Source organism: Lycorma delicatula, chromosome 6 (assembly GCF_047948215.1).
Source record: "Lycorma delicatula isolate Av1 chromosome 6, ASM4794821v1, whole genome shotgun sequence".
In the NCBI taxonomy this organism is placed as follows: Eukaryota; Metazoa; Arthropoda; class Insecta; order Hemiptera; family Fulgoridae; genus Lycorma; species Lycorma delicatula.
In genome coordinates this window covers 71,489,028-71,511,616 of record NC_134460.1, presented here as the reverse complement: position 1 = coordinate 71,511,616, position 22,589 = coordinate 71,489,028, and the positions used below count along the sequence as shown (strand labels likewise).

The 22,589-nt window shown below is 31.0% G+C and overlaps 1 protein-coding gene across 9 annotated transcripts in view; it reads left to right on the top strand.

Moving 5' to 3' along the window:
- The first annotated feature begins 1,191 nt into the window (after nucleotides 1-1,191).
- Nucleotides 1,192-22,589, top strand: part of LOC142327131 (anoctamin-4-like) — a 206,218-nt gene continuing 184,820 nt past the window's right edge. For 8 of the 9 annotated variants that reach the window (XR_012756930.1, XR_012756929.1, XM_075370019.1 and 5 more), the window contains exons 1-6: nucleotides 1,192-1,495; nucleotides 2,791-2,927; nucleotides 5,998-6,108; nucleotides 10,205-10,351; nucleotides 16,449-16,499; nucleotides 18,670-18,821. Coding sequence is in view for 7 of the 9 variants with exons in the window: in XM_075370019.1 (XP_075226134.1) it covers nucleotides 2,802-2,927; nucleotides 5,998-6,108; nucleotides 10,205-10,351; nucleotides 16,449-16,499; nucleotides 18,670-18,821 (587 nt within the window). In the remaining 2 variants the exon portion in view is untranslated. The remainder of the gene's footprint in view (nucleotides 1,496-2,790; nucleotides 2,928-5,997; nucleotides 6,109-10,204; nucleotides 10,352-16,448; nucleotides 16,500-18,669; nucleotides 18,822-22,589) is intronic. The other variant, XM_075370020.1, reaches the window with a different exon arrangement.

Below are 22,589 nucleotides of genomic sequence, written 5' to 3'. Positions count from 1 at the left end.
ATACTCTTTAATGTTTTACCCCGTTTTTCTTAAAACCTGAGTGACGTAGAGGCCTGGGAGCACTTTTTTTCAACTTCATAAATAAAAAACCTTAAGGAAACACCAAATTTACCCCTCAATTTGTACCACAAGAATTTTAGTCCGGTTTAATTTCACATGGGGAGCAGAAAGCAGGACTAAAGTATTTCGCAAGCTGAAACTCGCTAACGAACCGTTCTCTGACTTATGTCTGAATATACTTTTTTCCTACTTTTTACTACAGAATCATCTCCCGAGAGATTGCCGTGCAACACTGATCTCTATATATCTGGATAGGGGACGTTATCCCACCAGGTTGTCAAGTGGTGAACGCGTCTTCCCAAATCAGGTTTAGTAGGACGTAAACGCTTGGACCAGCGTTCAAGTCCTAGTAAAATCAATTATTTTTACACGGATTTGAATATTAGATCGTGGATACCGGTGTTCTTTGGTGGTTGGGTTTCAATTAACCACACATCTCAGGAATGGTCGAACTGAGACTGTACAAGACTACCCTTCATTTACACTCATAAATATCATCCTCTGAAGTATTTGAAAGGTAATTACCGGAAGCGAAACAGGAAGAAGAAAGAAAGGGTAGGGGACTCCAGCGCTGCAGAATGAGATGCTGAGCACTAAATAAAACCATTGTACGCTTGCGCGACTATAATCGTGATAGTAGGACAATATTTTATCCCTACTCTTACACTTACTTCTGCGCATGCACCGTTTCATTTTATTTAGTTCTACCACTCATTTAGTGACGCTAGTTTATGCTTCAAATTTTACCAATTTCAGTACAGGAGATCCGCTTATCCAGTTACACAGAGATCAGTGCTGTGCAATCTGGAATCATTATGTGTATATATGTACACACATAAAAGTAAGAATCTTTTCCCCTTCTCTTGTTTTACAGTAAATTACGGTATTAAAAAAACTACCGAAATTAATTCGCTAACTTAGTCTTTATTTAACATTATAAATGTGCATTTATATTTGAATGAAAAATACAGGCTTTTTTTAAATAGAGAAATTCATGATTCTGAGTGACACGAAACAATTTGAAAACATCAACTACAGACAAACGTAGGAATTATAGAGCCGGCGTATCACAGCTGATTGGAACTAACAGCTGGCATAACCGACGTCAATCTAACAGCTGTTAGATGAGAACTGTGTTGCATTTGTAGGTAACGCAGTTTTAACGTAGTTTTAGGGATTATTTTATTTAAAATTATTAATAATAGTATCATATTTTACTAATATAATTTATATCAGTGGTAACGAGTTCCTATCTGCTAGTCGTTTTAATTAATTTTTTTTTCTGTTATTTTTATTTTAAGTAATGTGCGATTATTCAAAATATAAGTTTGAGTCACGGGTTGCGTCATGACAATGAATATTTATATTATTTTTGAGCTTAATAATATTTATAAAAAAAAAATTATTTTAAGACCATTGTGTTATCTTTGATTGCGTAAGTAAATTGTTTTAATGGTAAGTTTTGCGAAGTATTTTGAAGTGATTGTTTTATTAAAGAAATTTTACTCTGGAAGTTAGTTTTTATTTTAATCCTTGGATTATGATTATGGTAAAAATTAGTTTTTATAACAAACCGCATGTGTAAACTTTAATCTGTATCCACGCAATTTTTGCAGTACGTTTTTACATCCATAACATTTACAAATTATTTATTATGTAATATCTTTTAAATGTCTTAATTTGCCAAAGAACGACTGATTGGATGAGAACAATTTATTCCATTTGTATCAGATTTCACCCTACGCAGTGGAGCTGATTTGAGTGGAAATCTACGTTATGGAAATAAATCCTTTTTCTAATTTGAAATAGCTACTATTTCACAAAGAGGTTGCATGTTTTGTTTTATTTTTTAATCCGATTTCTCAGGATCAGTTAAAATGAGAAAACCAAAGCTTATAAGATATGCAGTAACTAGTGAAATTTCAAATGTAGTCTGTTCATTTGTTTACCTAATAGGTTTTAATGATTTGTAAAAAAATACCTTAGGATTCCTATTTTACATGATTAAACTTTATTATTACAAAAAAAAAAAATAATAAGTTTCAAACGTTTCTAGGAGTAGTACATGACACTACTTGTGAGATACTTGTTACTGATCATTAGTTTTTGTTTTTAAATTTCACAGTAACAGATGTTAATTTTCAATTATGTGGATTATCATTTTATGCTTTCATTTTGTCTTTTTTCAGTTGTAAATTATTTTATTTGAAAAAAACGGTTTATATCAAAATTAATTAGTTAACTGTGCTGTTGCCAAAATTTATATGCAACTTCAATCTGTTATTGAAATATTTTATGAAATACAAAAAAGGTTTTGTTGAAATTTTGGATTCTTGTCAGTGGCTCACATAACCTGATATCAACATAACCTAATCCTTGCTTAGCTCACTAACCTTATTTTTAGTGATGATTTTATCTTAGGTAATTGTTATTTCATTAGAAATAAATATTTTCTGTATTATTGTGATAACATGATTTGTAATTATTATTACTTGAAAACTTCTTTTTTGTTGCTTTTAGTGTAATAGTTTTGCTTGGTGTTAGTAAAATATTTAATAACACTTTGTCTTTGACATTTAATGTTAATTAGACTTTATTAGTGATGCGAGCATTAGGTTGTGTTGATATCCTGCTGGGACGTTAATTGACAAGTATAAAATTTTTTTTATTAGGTTTTCAACTGAAGTTTTTTTTTGTTGAGAATATGGGATTTCAATTAACTGCTTACAGATTATAAAAAAATGAAAGGAAGTCGTACCAGCAAAACTTTACCATGTCATATTGGGACTTCTGGACCTTCAACATCTTGTTTTAATAGTAAACACTCAATCAGGAGTATTGATCTGGGATTCAAGGAATCAGAAGAGGTATCTTTTGATAGTACGATGATATAATTATATAAGTATTTATTTCTCATGTTGTAGCATAAGGTCATAGATTTCTCAACTTTTTGTACATTTACTTAATAGCATCCGTTGATTCAGAGATTATGATCTGAGTTCATATGTTTAGATTTTTTACTTAGCGGTTAAGTTTCTTAGCATTTGCTGTATAACAATTTCTGCACTGTCAGTCAGTGTTTAAAGTTAAAACCCTTCCTTAGCATTGTGTGGCATTACATATTCTATATGGAAGTAGAATTTATAATTTCAGTTTTTCAGTTTGGTATTAGTTTTGTTATTATTTGAAATTCTTTGTTAAATAAACTTTCATTTATTTATGAAAAAAAAATTGTAGTTCTTAAATTACAATAACCATTGTTAAATTGGATAACCAGTTAGCATCACTGATGACCAATTTTTTGTGATATGGATCCTGGTTTAGTTCCAAAATTAATTCTGACTGGTCTGAATTACAACATTATTGGTATTCTTCATTTGTTGAATTTCTATAATGGCACTGTAAAAAGTAATTGCCCAGACTGAATAAGAGAAGATGCTGAACATTAAGTAAAATTTTTGTTGTGTAATATCAAAATAAAATAATTTAAACACTTTATTTTTTGCTCTCTTATTATTCGTAATGTATGATTGTTTTCAAGGCAAATGAGAATATTTTAAATGGCTTAACAAACTTTTGTTAACCATGCACCAATAATATTTATCAGTGATTGCTGCTGTTGTTATTGTTGCTGAACTGTGATTCTCTTCTTTTATTTTAAATTAGAAAGAAGGTCTTGTAGAGTTTAACATTATTTATTTGTAGGTAAACTTCCACTCAGTTCATTTGTGTTTCATAAATTGCTATCCATTTGTTGTTCAGGCATGTTGAAATGTGATTTCTTTTTATATAGAATTATTGATAGGTAACTCTTAGCGTCATCATATTTTTTATCTGTCCTATGTGGTCCATTGATAAATGCAATTGCATGTTAGAGTTTCTTTGTATTATTTTCCTTATATGTTTATGTTTAGTGCATCCTGGTTGGCTAATGTAAAACTTTGTGTAATAAAGTGTTTGAATTTGTGGAGTTTTATGCTTTGTGAATATGTTGTGTGTATGGTTTCTTGTTTCAAAGGGTATTTATTTTGTCTGAATTTCAGAATCTTTGTTTTTATTTTAATATATTTATGTGATAACATTAGTTTTGTGTATATTTTTGATCTTTATTTATAGTAAGTGTGGGTCAGTGAATTATAAATACATTTGTATGTATTGTAAATGTTTCATATTTTTCAACTGTTTCATGTCAACTTATAGTTAATGAGTGTTTTTAATGTTCTGTAAGTTGGGATTATAAACAATTAGAATTTAAATTCAGCTAGATTTGTGTTGGAATTCGACGCTGTAGGGTACTGGGCCGGTCAGACTTGAGGCTGAGCACTTAGAGGACCCTTCGAGTATATGGGGATTGTTTTTGCGCAATGAGGTCTTGGACACCACATACTGGCAACTGATGGCTTTATACTTCCCCTGTCAGAAGTAATGTTCCAAGAGCGGTTCCAGAAAGGGGGAGTAAAAACCACACCATTGTGGATTTGTCAAAAAATAAAGGCCCTATTACTTGAAGCTGGGAGTTCGCACACCAAACACCAATTTTGCAGGTGTGCCAGGGACAGTATTACAAAGAATAATTGTTAAATGAACCTATTAGTCTTAGAAAAGGGATTCCTTTTAGTCCCCCTTTTAGATTCCTTTCATTGTTATTTTCTACTAATTTCTTCTTAATTGGTTACTCTTAATCTGTTACTCATATCTGTTATATTGGTCTTGTTACAATACTTACTAACAAAAAATGTGTTGTAAAGTAATGTACTGGCGTAGTTGTGACAATTCATTGTGATACATGAACAAAATACATCACACATTACATTTTACAGCTGATTATGAATACAGAAAACAAAAAAAAATGTTCTTCACATTACCATCACAAAGATAACCAACAAGAACATTCAAATTATACAGAAATCCAACAGTGACACACATTTATTCACAACACCTCATATGACAACACCTTATATTCTTCATGTCACTGCTCTAAAGCCTTACACTCTCATTTTAATGCTCATATACATACATTGTGTTTATATATACATTTCAGAAAACTCTCCTTATTCCTAAATCTATATTTGATGATAGCATACTAACTTCTATATGAAATAATTAAAATTCTACTCCTTCTCATATTTTGTTATACTATTTGTGTGAACTATTTTTTTGTATTTTAATATTAACTTTATTATTACCTTTACTTTGCTCCTTTATTACTCTTGTCTACTTTCAAATTGCATGTCTCTGTTAAAAATAAATCCTTACTGCTCACAACTTTTAAGTGATGATATATATATATATTAAATGTATCTATTTTTACATTAAAAGAATTTTTTTTTATTGGTTGTTATACTGAAAAATCCTTTTCTTGAAAAGCAGAGATATAAGCAAAATTAGTGTAGACACAAAAAATAACAAATTAATTTTAATAGATAAATAAATTTTCTTACTTATGTTCTTTCCAAATACACTCATCTGTTCTTGATTTTGCTTGCAAGCTTTAATTTGCAAGCAAACATTTCTGCAAGCTTTTGCTGCAGACATTTGCTGCAAGCTTTAATTTTCTCTCTCCTTAGTCAACCCTGTCATTACACCAGTCTATCTGCTTTTCCCTCTGTAAAGTTGATGTTCTTCCACAAATCCTTTCCACCCCTCTGAAAGCCTTCTGGAAACATTTCCATTTCTCATTCACCTCCTCATTGGTATCTAAATTCTTTAGAATTTTCTGTTTCTCTTAGCTTCCAGTATTTTATTCCTTGTATCTTTCTGGATATTATCATTTGAAAATTTTAAATTTAAAACCACTTGAAATATACATATTATAAAGTTTTAAATCTAGTTTTTAACATCATTGCTTTATAACGTATTTGAATTTTAAAAAGGTAATGAAATTACTTAATTAGTTATTCAGTTAAACTGTTTATAAATTTTTCTTTTCTTTCATAGAATATTGAAGAGACTTTACATTTCCGAGATGGCATCCGTTCAATTGATTACGTGTTAGTATGGGATTCTGAACAGGGTTCAAATATACTAGATTTAGAATTGAAGCGTAAGGTTAGTTGCACTGTTTCTAAAATTAAATTTCATTATTTTTGCTCTTGTAAACTTGATTTTTATTCTTATAATTATTTGTTCATAACTTTGCTTCTCTCTTTTAGCAGTTTGTATATTTCATTCTGTATGTTAGTCATTATAGAGTGAGAAATTCCAAATTTAACTAAATATTTTTAAGTATTTTTGAAAGACTTAAGCTGTTTCATCTGTAAAAATAAATTCATATTGCATGTAAAATTGTCAATAAAGGTAGTGATTCAATAAATGGCGCTCTGTATTTCTTGTATTAGAGAAAATTGAGGTATCTCAGCTTTATATAACTCAGCTGCCAATGGAGATACTACTTTAGAAGATGTGTAATTACTAGTTGAAATGATGGATGAAAACAAGTTAATGGAGCAAATTAATCCATTTCTATTGAATTCTGTCATAGTGAGATGAATGATTTAAAAAAATAAGCTAATCCAACAAGATGCAAAACTATACTAAAACTAAAGTATTAGCAAATCTAGTTTGCACATAGAAAAGAGAAAATGTAGAATAATCAATTATCATTAAGCTAAAAAAAAAGAGTATGATTGAAGTGCCCAAACAGTATTCATGTATAAGTTATGTTGAAGTGTACATGGATTTCCAGAAAATAATGTTGAAAATGTAGAAGGAATTGTTATAGGTTTTGGTAAATCTTTATTACTGATCTGTAGCAGTGCTACAGATGCTTGTTATATATTCTTGAAAAAGTTAAATTTTATAGGACCTGTATTGATAACAGTTAAATTCAGTAAAAGATCTGTGTACAATGAAATGATAAAGAAAAAAATAATAAACACAATTTTTCCACAAGATATTTTCATCGTGCTACAGATAGTTTGAACTATATTGTTTAAAAATAAAGAAGTTTTCTGTGGCCAAGGAAGCTAAAAAAATTATAAGTATCTCTGGATTAGTAAGAATTAAACTAATTGAGAAATCTGAAAGGCTCCTATAGTTTTGACGATGTGGAAAAGTTATAAGTAGCTTAGAAGTAATGGTTAGGTTCATTTATGTATTGTTAGTCTGCTAATAGCATATACGAGGGTTATTTATTTTTCAAGGTCCGATCGATCGCGAAATAAAAACCCACGCAAAAATCGAATGAACCTTTGCGCATATGTGTTGCGCAGCATCTCTAGTATTGCCTTCAATCATGTCACTTCGTTTAGTTCTGAACACGCATCTAGCACGTAAACATGTCTACAACAATAGGATCTTCTGCCAAGCGTGAAGTGCGTGCGGTGATTAGACTTCTTCAGGCTGAGGGGTGTAATGCAGCTGAAATTAATCGATGAATAAGTAATGTGTATGGTGAAACTTCAGTGAGTGACAGCAAAGTGCGACAATGGTGCAGAAACTTTAAAGCAGGATGTACAGATGTTCATGATGCAGGCGGTCAGGGAAGGAAACTAGTGTCAACTGATGATCTCGTTGAGCGAGTGGTTGAGGTAATTTGAGAAAATCGTCGATTCACAATTTCTGTATTGAGTGATTCGTTTCATGAAATTTCAAGGTCAGCTCTCTACACCATTGTGAGTAGGAGACTTCAGTACCGTAAACTGTGTGCGAGATGGGTTCCCAAGATGCTGTCTGACCATTACAAAATAATGAGAATGGGCGCCTCCCTAATGTTTCTCCAGCGCTACCACAATGAAGGAGAAGATTTTCTGAACAAAATTGTCACAGGGGACGAGACATGGATCCATTTCGAAACTGAAGAAACAAAAGAACAATCCAAACAGTGGATGCATTCTCATTCTCTCAGTAAACCAAAGAAGTTCAAGCAAACCTTCTCCAACAGAAAGTGTATGGCTACTGTGTTCTGGGACCGGAATGGAGTTCTCTTGGTGGAATTCATGGAACGTGGCACGACCATCACTGCAGCCTCATACTGCGTGACTCTTCAACGTCTACGAAGGACAGTTCAGAATAAGCGGAGAGGAATGTTGTCATCAGGCATTGTCTTTCTCCATGACAATGCTCAGCCGTATACTGCAGCTGTAACAAAGAAGCTCCTGCAGCGTTTTTGTTGGGAAAAGTTTGATCACCCACCATACAGCCCGAACTTGGCTCCATCCGATTTTCACCTCTTTACTCACATAAAACGCTGGCTAGGAGAACAACATTTTGGCACAGACATCGAGCTGCAGACCAGCGTAGAAACATGGCTGAAAACACAGGTGGCTCCGTTCTATGATGAGGGTATTGGAAAGTTGGTACCACGCTACGACAAATGTCTAAATCGGAGTGGTGACTATGTAGAGAAATAGCGTAACTATGTAAGTACTTGTTACAAATAAAAAATTTTTTATTTTCACTATGGTTTTAATTTTGTGACCGATCGGACCTTGAAAAAAAATAACCCTCGTATAGTTTTAAATATTATTTCATATAATTGCTAGTAACAGTAAAATTATAGAGCATATCTTTAATGAACCAGGATGTTAGGAATTTACAAGCAAATTTTGGTGCAATTTATAATATGTAAGTGTTAACATAAGTTACATTTGATGTTAATTTTATTATATAATTTATTGCTACATTACTCCTTATGTTTGAGTTATGTTTTTCTTTGTTTTAGTTACTGCATTGAAGGGTTTCTAGTTCTCCCTTTTTTGTTTCAAAAAAAGGGAGACAATCATGTGTTCTCTGTTTTAATTGTAATTTGGAATTTTTTAGTGTTGTGACTAAGAAAGAGAATCATTATTTAAGGTCCTGGGAACACAGTAAATTATGTACTTATTGGTACAGTAAATTATTGTACTTATTGGTTTGACAAGGATGTTGAGAGATAGTACATGTAAAAATGTCTTACAAATTCAATTTGCTACTTTTAAACAATTTATAATGTACAAAATAGGTCATTATGAATAGCAGAATACAATTCCAGTTTGCTCTTCACTTTACAATAGCTAATAGAAATTAATACAGAGTTAATATATAACAATAAAAAAAAATCTGTAATTCACTTAGTGCAAGAATTATCAACTTTTAATATTTAAAAAAAGAACTGCCTTATACTTTTTAACTGAATAATGTCACTTTCACTCCCGTTCACAAAACCCTCATCCACAGTTGACTGCTGGTCTCCAGCAGTATCTTTGGGCCTAGGGCCTGACCTGCCTGACTAGTACCTAACTTACCCTTTTGTTTGGTCAAGCTTAATAATTTCCATTGTCTGCACCTTTTTTACACTTTTCCATAAATCATTTTCTAGAAAGAATTACTTTGTAATTTCTTCAACATTTTTCTTTCTTATCTCTCTTTTTTCTTAACTAATAGTTGTAAATTATATTAAAGAGTTTGTGAGTTATGATCTAGAATATACTTCTCTACCCATTACAATATTTTTCTTATGCTTACCTCTCTCCCATTAGAGCTAGAATTTTTAATTGCTGTGCTTATTAAAACATGATTATCAATTTTCTTAGCATTTCTAGATTTTTGATACTGTGTTTAAGTATGTGAATTTCAATTAAATTACAAAAATGTAATTTTATTTTGTTAGTATGAGTAGGAGGATTTTTTCATAAATTATCCTAATAATACATTTCCTTGTTCCAGTTTTAAATGTACTGAAACACCTTTTGCATCTGTTTTCGTATAATAATTTTATAATCGCTTGTCTTGCAAATATCTTATAACAGTAATACCAATCTACTCATCTGAGTGTGACTCTAGGGGGCTGAATATTTGCTTATATCTGAGATTTATTTACTTAGTAAAATAAAAATAAAGTCAAATAAAAAGATAGCAAGTAACATTGTATAAAATGAAAAATCTCGAGTCAACTTTGTAATTATTTTCAGCTGACCACAAAGTAGTATGGATACCTTACAAACTTACTGACCTGATACTCATTCCCAAAAAAACTCCTTAAGAGTTCTGGAGCTTTGAATTTATCCACCTTTAGCCTATAACACTTTTAGGTGTTAAGTTTAAAAAATTTCAAAGATACACAAATAAAAATATACATACCACTGTTGAAAATATTTATTCAGGTCTTTGTACACAATGACCAATTAAAAAAAAATTAAGATGGCATTTTGCAAATTTTTTTCAGATATTTGAGACAAATTTATTAGCAGAAGGCTTAGAGCTAGAATATGAGACTATTGAAGGTGGATTAAATTTTATAAAAATACATGCGAGTCTTGAATTTTTAAGAAAGTACTGTGAAATCTTAAAGTTCCGGATGCCTATGAGAGAGGTTGGTTTTTATTCATTAATTCTTTTTACAAAATATTGTTATTTCTGTTTTTTATTGTTTTAAATAATAATTTTACTTATGGAAAAATAAAATGAGCAATAATCATGTTTTCTGTTTTAATTGCAATTTGGAATTTTTTAGTATTGTAACGAAGAAGAGAACGATTATTTAAGGTCCTGGGAAAACAGTAAATTATGTATGAGTGTTGTAACATGATGATTCCACTGCTCCTGGATCATTATGAGGAATAACATTATGAAGTGTAAAAGTTTGTTTGAGTATAATTGCCATTTTGTAATCTGATTAGATAGTTGATCTTAGTGCTGGTTTGTTTCTTGGATTGATTATTTTTCATTTCATGACCTGCTTTATTATTATTTTTTCTTTTTTTGTATCATCCAAAGGATAGTTTTTTTTGATGGGTAATAAAATTCAAGAAAACTTTAAGTTAAAAATCGGACAAATTATTTTTATATATCTTTGTATTTTGTGATTTTTTTTTTTTAAGGCATGGTTATAATCACTAATCAAAAAGTTGAAGCATTAGTTATAAAGCCTAAAGATGAATTACAAAACCTATATACACATTTGGTGAAATAAATAGTAAGGTGGTGAATCGGTTCCTGATCCCCACTACTGCACAATTATTTCTGTCCAAACTGTTTTCATTACTCCCCTATCAGTAGAATATGTAAATAATTATGTTATTAATATGTAATTCTGTTGTGTCTAACCAATTTCTTATTCTTTTTGTTGTTTCCTTTTTTGTTGAGCCATAGAAGTTAAATAAATGACATAATATGGTAATAATGTTTCATTTCTTCTTCTTCTTTTTCAGTAATGCTGAAAATTTTTAAAAACAATTTACTATTTCTCAGGTCAAAATAAATTAATGTCTTAACACAATATATTATTGCCATTGCATTGTTGTCAATTACTACATAATTCAGTAGTGTTATTTTATTTATGATTAGAGTACAGTATAATTTTATTTTAATATGTTATATTTGTTAATTTTTTTTAAAACTAAAATAATTGTACTTTTTTTGTGTTTTGCATTATTAACAATTTTAAAATGTTTCCTAAACAACTAATTTATCTGAATTAGGATTTTTACTTTTGTATGTGCATTACAATAACTAAGATGGAAACAATTACTCATGTTTTGCTTGATTTACTCTTAAATTCTAATGGATGTATTTCCTTTGGAATTGCATGCTGTTTTGGTTCAGATGTTCATTTCTGAGCGATAAGAACTAAGTTATCAGTTTAAATGAATTTCTAACTAGTAGTTGGTATATTATTGATAAAGAGATTATGAATTAAATTACAGGTGTAGAGATAACTGAAGCATGAATGTAGATCTTTGAGAATGAGTTTTTTTTCTTTCCCTTATTTAATGTCTTTGTTGAATTAGTGGAAAGTTGAATCGTATTTTCTAACTTGTATTTTCTATCTGGCTCTTTTATGATGGGATAAGGTCTGGATTTAACATTTTGTCAGCACATGGATTGAACATTTTATTTTATTTTGCATCTTTTTTTTTTTTGTCTTCAGTCATTTGACTGGTTTGATGCAGCTCTCCAAGGTTCCCTTTCTAGTGCTAGTCATTTCATTTCAGTATACCCTCTACATCCTACATCCCTAACAATTTGTTTTACATATTCCAAACGTGGCCTGCCTACACAATTTTTTCCTTCTACCTGTCCTTCCAATATTAAAGCGACTATTCCAGGATGCCTTAGTATGTGGCCTATAAGTCTGTCTCTTCTTTTAACTATATTTTTCCAAATGCTTCTTTCTTCATCTATTTGCCGCAATACCTCTTCATTTGTCACTTTATCCACCCATCTGATTTTTAATATTCTCCTATAGCACCACATTTCAAAAGCTTCTAATCTTTTCTTCTCAGATACTCAGATTGTCCAAGTTTCACTTCCATATAAAGCGACACTCCAAACATACACTTTCAAAAATCTTTTCCTGACATTTAAATTAATTTTTGATGTAAACAAATTATATTTCTTACTGAAGGCTCGTTTCGCTTGTGCAATTCGGCATTTTAGATCGCTCCTGCTTTGTCCATCTTTAGTAATTCTACTTCCCAAATAACAAAATTCTTCTACCTCCATAATCTTTTCTCCTCCTATTTTCACATTCAGTTGTCCATCTTTCTACTACATTTCATTACTTTTGTTTTGTTCTTGTTTATTTTCATGCGATAATTCTTGCGTAGGACTTCATCTATGCCGTTCATTGTTTCTTCTAAATCCTTTTTATTCTCGGCTAGAATTACTATATCATCAGCAAATCGTAGCATCTTTATCTTTTCACCTTGTACTGTTACTCCGAATCTAAATTGTTCTTTAACATCATTAACTGTTAGTTCCATGTAAAGATTAAAAAGTAACTGAGATAGAGAACATCCTTGTCAGACTCCCTTTCTTATTATGGCTTCTTTCTTATGTTCTTCAATTGCTACTGTTGCTGTTTGGTTCCTGTACATGTTAGCAATTGTTCTTCTATCTCTGTATTTGAACCCTAATTTTTTTAAAATGCTGAACATTTTATTCCAGTCTACGTTATCCAATGCCTTTTCTAGGTCTATAAACGCCAAGTATGTTGGTTTGTTTTTCTTTAATCTTCCTTCTACTATTAATCTGAGGCCTAAAATTGCTTCCCTTGTCCCTATACTTTTCCTGAAACCAAATTGGTCTTCTCCTAACACTTCCTCCACTCTCCTCTCAATTCTTCTGTATAGAATTCTAGTTAAGATTTTTGATGCATGACTAGTTAAACTAATTGTTCTGTATTCTTCACATTTATCTGCCCCTGATTTCTTTGGTATCATTACTATAACACTTTTTTTGAAGTCTGACGGAAATTCCCCTTTTTCATAAATATTACACACCAGTTTGTATAATCTATCAATCGCCTCCTCCCCTGCACTGCGCAGTAATTCTACAGGTATTCCGTCTATTCCAGGAGCCTTTCTGCCATTTAAATCTTTTAATGCTCTCTTAAATTCAGATCTCAGTATTGTTTCTCCCATTTCATCCTCCTCAACTTCCTCTTCTTCCTCTATAAAACCATTTTCTAATTCATTTCCTCCGTATAACTCTTCAATATATTCCACCCATCTATCGACTTTACCTTTCGTATTATATATAGGTGTACCATCTTTGTTTAACACATTATTAGATTTTAATTTATGTACCCCAAAATTTTCCTTAACTTTCCTGTATGCTCCGTCTATTTTACCAATGTTCATTTCTCTTTCCACTTCTGAACACTTTTCTTTAATCCACTCTTCTTTCGCCAGTTTGCACTTCCTGTTTATAGCATTTCTTAATTGCCGATAGTTCCTTTTACTTTCTTCATCACTAGCATTCTTATATTTTCTACGTTCATCCATCAGCTGCAATATATAGTCTGAAACCCAAGGTTTTCTACCAGTTCTCTTTATTCCGCCTAAGTTTGCTTCTGCTGATTTAAGAATTTCCTTTTTAACATTCTCCCATTCTTCTTCTACATTTTCTATCTTATCTTTTTTACTCAGACCTCTTGCGATGTCCTCCTCAAAAATCTTCTTTACCTCCTCTTCCTCAAGCTTCTCTAAATTCCACCGATTCATCTGACACCTTTTCTTCAGGTTTTTAAACCCCTGAGGTTTTTATGACACTGATGCAGCAAAAAATTCCAGAAATTGTAAGTTGGCACTGTTCCAACCACAAACTGGAACTATCAGTGGGAGATGTAATCAAGAAAGACTTACCTTCACAAATCACTAATTTTAAATCTTTACTTTATAGATTGTTTATTCTGTACCATTAGTCACCAAAGAAGAAATGCCAGGGAATTAAGAAAGCATGCTGAAGAACTTGAGTCCCAAATACTGAAATTAACAGAGTTTTGTGTACCCAATGATTTTCCTCCAGTTTAAGAAGTTTGTCAGCAGTGTGGACAAATTATGAACTAGTTTTACATTTGACTTATGCTAAGAATGATGAAAAAAAGAGAACAATGAGAAGAAAATATATGATGGTCTTCTGGAAAAATGACTACACCCAATTCCATTTTGGATTTGGTTTTAATGTGTGACTCACTACAGGAACTGTCTGATCTTAGTCTGGAGCTGCAGGCACATAACATAAAATTCCATGAAGCTACAAAAAAAATAAAACTATAACTATATTATTTGAAGACAGGAAAGTAAAGACCTTTTTACTCTCCTGCTCGTAAAGCAAAGGAACAATTAAAATTCAGAGGTATCTGAATTATAGTTCTCGTTTCCACATTTTTTTTAAATTAAAATTCAAATCAACGTGGTTATGAGATTCGGCTGATAAATTTTGCACACTAGCATACTACACGGAGACAAAATATACTATCGAGTTGAGTGTGGCAGCACATGATAGCTAAACTCCCCCTCTACATACCTGTTATAACGCATTGAAATCCATTTACCAGGTTGTTTTCAGTAGCAGTTAAAATGGTCGAGTACTGCCAATATATCAACACGGTTACAACAGCGCGCAGTGATCGAATTTTTAACAGCAGAAAATGTGAATCCTACAAATATTTTTCAATGTTTAACAAGTGGTTTATAGTAGTGAAACTTGACAGGAGTACTGTGAATAGGTGGATGTTGAAATTTCATGAATGTGAAGCTGGTAAAGCAACAATTGAGAATGCATCTCACAGCGGACGACCAGTTTCTGTAACTGACAAGAAACATTGAAAGGAGGAGGATAGTTTGCTTCAAAGTGACTGGCAAATCACCAAGCAATGCATTGCTATTCGGTTAGGCATATCTAAAGAACAATAGGCCATACTATTGAGCGATTGGGTTACTGTAAAATCTCTGCACTATGGGTACCGCACAAACTCTCTGATGGCTCTCTGCAAGCTGAAGTTTGAGCCTATTCTACATCTGCCATACTCATCAGATTTTGCTCTGTCGACTTCTACTTTTTCCCTCATCTCAAGAGGGATCTCAAAGGTAATTATTACACCACCAACAATGAGGTGAAGGAAGCTGTGGCCAGTTGGATTCAAAAAAGTTCGCCAGAAATTTTCAGTGATAGATAGTGCAAAAACTTGTCACAGATTGGGAAGTGTATCTGTGTAAACCGGGATTATATTGAAAAATAAGTACTGAATTTTATAGCTAAGGTATTACACTTTTATTCATTATTTATTTTCTTCCAATATCTCTTTTCATTCCCATACTATGCACATATATGCAAAATTTATCAGTCTAGTCTCATATTGTTGCTGCAGATTTTTTAATTTATATGAGGAATTATTTGTCATTTGTGTTTGAGACATGTAAGAACAACAAATCTTATGTCATCTGGAGCTATTTCATTTTGTTAGAAGTACAATTGATATTTAATAGTATATTATTTTTTTGTGATGCTGTATGATATGAATTTTAGTTGCCTATGCTTATCTTTGTAGTCTTGGATAAGTTCACATGTTTTTATTCTTAAATAAAATACAATTGTTTGACAAACTATATTTGTTACTAATTGTTAGTTTGTTAATCATATTTTGATGCTGATGATTTGAAGTTATTACCTGTTTTTAAGTTCTGTATTAAAGAACTCTTTACACTCCTCTGGGTACAGCTTTTAATTCAGTGTTTTTTGTAGTAGTCAAAGTTTTTTTAATAAATGTTTTGTTTTAACCTATTAATTATCATTTTATAATTTTTCCCCCTCAGTTGTGCACGGTGGAGCCCTTTCATTTCTCATACTCTTTTAATTCATAATTTATGTTATAGTATTCTTCCTATATTGTTAATTAATCCACCTTTGCTTGTTTTTATAGGTTGACTAAAAGTAAAATATCTTGTCTGGACATTGGTGACAATGTCATCAACTGAGCTTTTCACAAAAAAAAGAAACTCCTTTCAACCTCTTGGTTTAAAGGATACAGTTACTGTATATTTTTTGTAACTGTGTCCATTCAACCAGGAACAGTTTTTTATTTTACTCAGGAGTATTTTTCATATCATTTTATTTATTATTGTACATTATTATTTGGCCATTAAGATTCATATCTTGTATTAACTAGTGTTGTTTATTTTTAGGAAATATGCAGAATAAGAAGAAAGAGAATCTATGAACCACCCCATAAAGTGGTAAGCACAAGCTAAAATCAAGTGAATATATAATATATACAGTGCTTGTAATGTAAGTGTAGTTTGCACTTTATAACCTGCATGTGCGCATGTGTGTGCGTGCATGCGTGTGTGTGTGTGATGTGTGTGTACTTGCTCTCAGGAGGTGTCCTCATTTTTGCTCCCTTAGAAGCTTTGGTACTTCTTTATGGTTTTTGATCTAAGAAATAGAGTAAAAGTGATCCCAGATCTTTAACTCACTTAGATTTTAAGAAAAACGGGGTAAAACACAAAGATTTTGTCAAAAAATATACTTTTTTAGGTTTGGAATAAAATAACTTGGTTTATTTACCAATAAACAATTAAACATTTCTAGTTAACTTTGGTAGAGAATTTAATTGTGAAAAAATTGATGAAAATAAATTCTGTTAGAATTAATTACAAAATTTTTCTGTTGCACAAACAAAATTTTTTTCCCCATACAAAATTGAATTTTATCTAACTTACAAGCAAAAAATAGTAGATGTAAGATTCATTTTAGAATACTTGTACAAGAAATTATTAACAATTATAGTAATAAATGTAATTTGATTAGTATGTTGTCTTATAAAAAAACAGAAATAAATCCAGGATATGGGAAAAATAAAGATAAGAGTTCTAGTAAACATTAGCCTGCAAATGATTTGTTTTTAGCTTACAGCTGGTAATAATAAAATTTGCCTTAATCTGTGCTCCAGTGATAAAGTGAGGCTACACTGAAATTCTTTATATACAATTTATGGGCAAAATTATTGGTTTATTGTGTTTTGACTTGAAAAAATGGGTCCCAGAATTATATTCCACAAAAACTGTTGAATTATCATTCAACAATTGTTATTAAATGGCTTAGTTATTGGCAATTAAACAAAATTAATTTATATCAAACTTAAAGCTAAAAGGTATTTCAACACCATTTTTTGGAATCTACTGGAGATTCATTTCCAAGATTTTGTTTCTAAGATGCATTTTTTTAAAGCAAAAAACACTATTTGTGTGTGTAATAGTTTTTTCCAAAAACTGTATTGTTAATAGTATCTGGAGTAGAAGTCAGAAAACAATTTTTTTTAGCTAAAAACAACAAGTTAAAAACAAAATATTTTCAGGATTTATATATAAACTGATTTATTTATTTTTCACTACTTTATTTTCAACACAAAATGAACCATTTGCTGTAGTTTTTGAACTGGACTGTGCTAAGTTGATAAAAAAGACTGAAGATAATCTTAGTATAGAAGGTACTTCCAAATTAGTGATTTCTGTCAATTACTGTACTTCATGTTTCTGTAATACAATAGAATAGAATAGAGTAATATCAAAAATTACAAAAAAATGTAATTTTTCTGATTTAATTAATATAATTTATTCAATATTATGATGAGAAATTACTAAGACAGTTTATAAAATCATGATAAAATATATAGGGGATACTATTAAATAATGTGAAATAATTTTTAATAGTTCATATATAATGTTGGGGAATGCGGCAACAAGCTCATAGGATTTAGGTAGGATACCAGGCCTTGTATCGTTAAATGAGAGCCCTGAATGAGTAATTTATGCTGTCATATTTATTTTTTATATTCTTATTTATTCATTTAAATGCTGCCAAAAAAGTAATGAAATTTACTTGTTTGGTACTATTGTTTTTTTTTTTTTTTTTCTAAAACTAGATACTTAAATTAAAATTAAAATAAATTTTTATAAATTTGTTTAATCTTTTTACATTTAACTGGTTGCTGGTAGTATCACAAGTGTCTTCACTGCCGAACTGTATGCTATCAATAAAGTTTTGAATATCATCAAATCCAATTGTTGTGTCATTCTAAATGATTGAATTACTCATATGAAGTTGAAAACTTATTATTTTTTATTCAACTGATAATATTTTTAAAAAAATATTCTTGTCTAAATATTATTTTTTATAGAAGAAAATATGTTTATAACATGAATCAGTTATTTAATCATGTAGCAGAATCATGTACAACGCAGAATTAACAAAGGAAGCCGAACTAACATGGTTTTATTTGAAAATTCTTTTAAATGTATAATAATGGCAACATTTTCCTCAGTATTAATTAAAATTTTTAATATTGCAAATAGTTTTTTAAAATTATAATTAAATATTTAATTATTGCAAAATGAAATTTTACAGGTACCTATCTTTTCAAAAGCATCATATTTTATCAGTAATTTGTTACGAAAATATAGAAGTTTTTTGCACGATCATATTAAGGTTGATGAAAATATTTTTCCTGAACATAGCCAGATGTTAACTGCTGTATATAGTAGAGATAAAGAATATTTGTACGTATCTAATTCATATTTTTGATTTATTTCCTATTTTTATTTATAAATCAGAATGACCATATTTATATGTAATGTTTTTCTTAAAACCATTGGGCAATTTTGAATGATTTTTAGTAGTGTTTATTGAACTTTGATGATTGTTTTAGACATAATTTCCAGATAACTCTTATCATTATGGACCAATAAATTTAATCTTATAACTATATCATATTTTACATTGCCATCTTTGTATTTTGGGTCATTGAGTCAATCATGTTCTGTAGAAGGTAGTTCTGTAATTCTCATGAATAAAAAAAAACTATCTGAAAGACTGACTTTTATATTGGTATTTCATTTCTTGAAATCAAGTTAACTGTAAATATTAGGCTTTTATTAGAACATTTTATTGCACTTTAATTTTTATTATTATCAGTATTCTCTTTGTTTACCCAGATTTATTTTAAATGGTTTTGGTTTTATGTGGTTAAATAATTAGGGAATATTTATGCATTACAAAAAAAAATTGCTTTTCTTGAAGATTACTGTAAATGTTGTTTTAATGATGTAAGTAGAAGATATTCTCTTACAATGTATTAGTGTTCTGTAGATATATTTAATTTTTGTATTTGGTAGACTGTTTGATGTTAAGGAAAATAATAAAATATTAATTATATTAATTCATTTTTAGTGTTATACTGAACAAATGCTACAACTTCAGAGTTGTTGGATTGGGATGTCAGTTGTGAGGAGAGTGGCGGGCCAGCCTTGCGATATCCTGTCTGTAGATAGCACACAATCTCTGTGAAAGAGGTAAAAAATTACCTCTTGAGATGAGTAAAAAATTCATCGAATTTTTTACCCATGAGGGTGAAATTCTGTGGAGACTGATTGCACAGTTTAAGAATCAAACACTATCAAGGCCATATGTTTTTGCCTGGTCTAAGAAATTTATGCGGGCCATGAAGAGGTTTAAAACAAGAACCATGAATGACAAACCTATGGATAAGGATTAAAGACCAGAACATTATTCACAACCTTATAGAAGGTGATAGATGTTTGATGATTACTGAAATTTCTTCTGAGGTCTTTGTAAGTTATAGGAGCACTCACGAGTTTAATAAAGAAGAACCTAGGATTTTGTAAATTGTCTGCCTAATGGATCCCTTGTTTTCTGTTTGCAGAACAGAAGTTAGCATGTTTGCAGTTATATGAATGGCTCACATATAAGCAGATGATGTACGCAAGAAGCAGATGATGTAGTTTTAGATTGTATCATTACCTGCGATGAAACATGGGTATATCTTGAATACCCATATAAAAACAAGCCAGCATGGAATGGAGAAAGAAGGGTGAGACAGCCTCTTTGAAAGCCAAGGCTTAGCTGTCAGCTAACCAGGTGCTTGCCAATAATTTTTGGGACTGTCATAGTGTTTTGTATGTTTACTTTTTGCATCAATGCAGCATATTACTGTGAGTTTACATGCTTATTGCCACAAAAGATATGGCCAAACGATATAAGTGATTCTTCTTCATGACAAGCAAAAAGTAAAAGAAAATGAGGTGGGAACCACTCATTACAGCCCAGGTTTATCACCCTATGATTTTATATCTTCGAGCCACTCAAAGAAACTAGGAGGCCCAACTATTCAATGATGATGAGGTAGAGCATATTTATGTGCAGCAGGCTGCTGACACAAGCCACTTCTTTTTACAATGACTGGATCATAAAGCTACTGATCCACTGGAAAAAAATGCATTTCCAAAGGAGGATAATTATAGAGAAATTATGTAAAGTTTTTATTTACTGCAAATATAAAATTCTTAATGAAAAGTCTTATTTATATTTAATCTACCCAAACCTATGGTTTGTTTTTATATGCTTCTTGACATATAAAAACAAACAAAAAAAATGTGGAGTTAAAGGCAGAAATTTTGCTTCTGTTGAAACTGCATTAATAAGAAATAGCTGAAATAGGTGAACATTTATTGGTAGATTTTTCATAATTTAAAGCTGCAGAGACAGAGAATTATTGTTGTTAAATGTTATATTTTATTTAATGAGGAGGTTGTAAGAATTGATAAAAGGAGAATATGTTAATGAAAATTATTAAATTAATGGAAATAATTACACTATTTTATATAAAGAATTTATCGCTAGATAAAATCTTCAAATTGGTCAAAGAAATCATTGAAATTGCTTCAAGTGGAGATCTGAAAAGTAGCTGTAATAAAAAAACTTTGAAGGAAATAGAGATTGCTGTGACACAATACAAAGAAGAAATTAAATTTTTATAAAATTGGAAAAAACAAACAATAACCAATTTCTTCTGCATGAAACAATAACATTTTTTTTAACCTCTGTGACCACCATTGCTTCAGATCAGAGGATGAGATGAATGATAAGTAGCATGTGAAAAAGTCATGCGTGACCAGGATTCGAACCCGGGACCTCTGGATGAACGGCTGAGACACTACTCGTGCCATTGAGGCCGGCATGAAACAGTAACTCATAATTTGATTACTTAACTTGTTTTTAATGTTGTATCAAGAAATTATGCTACAGTTACTACATATTTTGGGTTAAAAAACAGTTATAAACCACATTCTTGTTACAAATATGTTTTAGTTAGAACATAGGCTCAAATTTTGTACCTAATGTCTAAGTTTCTTGGTTTTCATTTATTTTGAGTTTACTGGTACGTAACTAATATGTAAATTAAAGACTATATATAAGATGACTGGGAAGTCATCGTATTCTCTGAATTTAGAACTAAAAATTTGTAATGAGATATATAAAAAATGTGATATAATAATTAATTATTTTATTTACTCACTTGATAGAGAGTATTAATTTTAATGGTCCAGTGGGTCTGTGTGTTTGCCCTTATGATGCACACACAATTTGTACGATGCTATGTCCTCTATGACATGCAACAGAGCATTTCTGGTGTTACAATACGGAAGGTGTCTCTTACAGTGTCATGCAATTCTTCATTTGTGATGTAGTGACATGCAGATACATGTGACTTAATAGTTCTCTATAATAAATTATCTGGTGTGGTAAGATCAGGACTTTGTGGTGGCCATGATAACGGAGCTGGTGACGCTGGAGTACCATGGTCAGTCTTAACATCCTGAAAATTTTTCATTCAGAAACATGTGGACTGATAGAGCAAAATGTGCAGATGCTCCATCCTAACCCATTGGGTTGGTCTAGTGGTGAACACGTCTTCCCAAATCATCTGATTTGAAAAGTCAAGAGTTCCAGCGTTCAAGTCCTAGTAAAGTCAGTTATTTTTACATGGATTTGAATACTAGATTGCTGGTACTGGCTTTTTGTGGTGGTTGAATTTCAATTAACCACACATCTCAGGAATGGTCGAACTGAGACTGTACAAGACTACACTTCATTTACACTCATACCTATCATCCTCATTCATCCTTGGAAGTATTATCTGAAAGGTAATTACCGGAGGCGAAACAGAAAAAAGAAAGAGAGATGCTCCATCCTGCTGCAGCCATACTCATTCCATGAGATCCTTCTCTTGAAGCTGTGGTATTTTAACCATGCCTCTAACATTTCTAAATAAGTTTGTGCATTCACTGGCCCCTTAAAAAATTAAGGACCAAATAAATGACAAGCTGTCATTCCAGCCCACATGACGTGTGATGGATTTCTTTCCAACTCTTTCACGAAATAAGAACTTTCTTTCACCAAAAAAACACATTTCTGGCACACAAACTGCGATAGATTGCACATTTGTCAGTAAAAACCACCTTTCCACA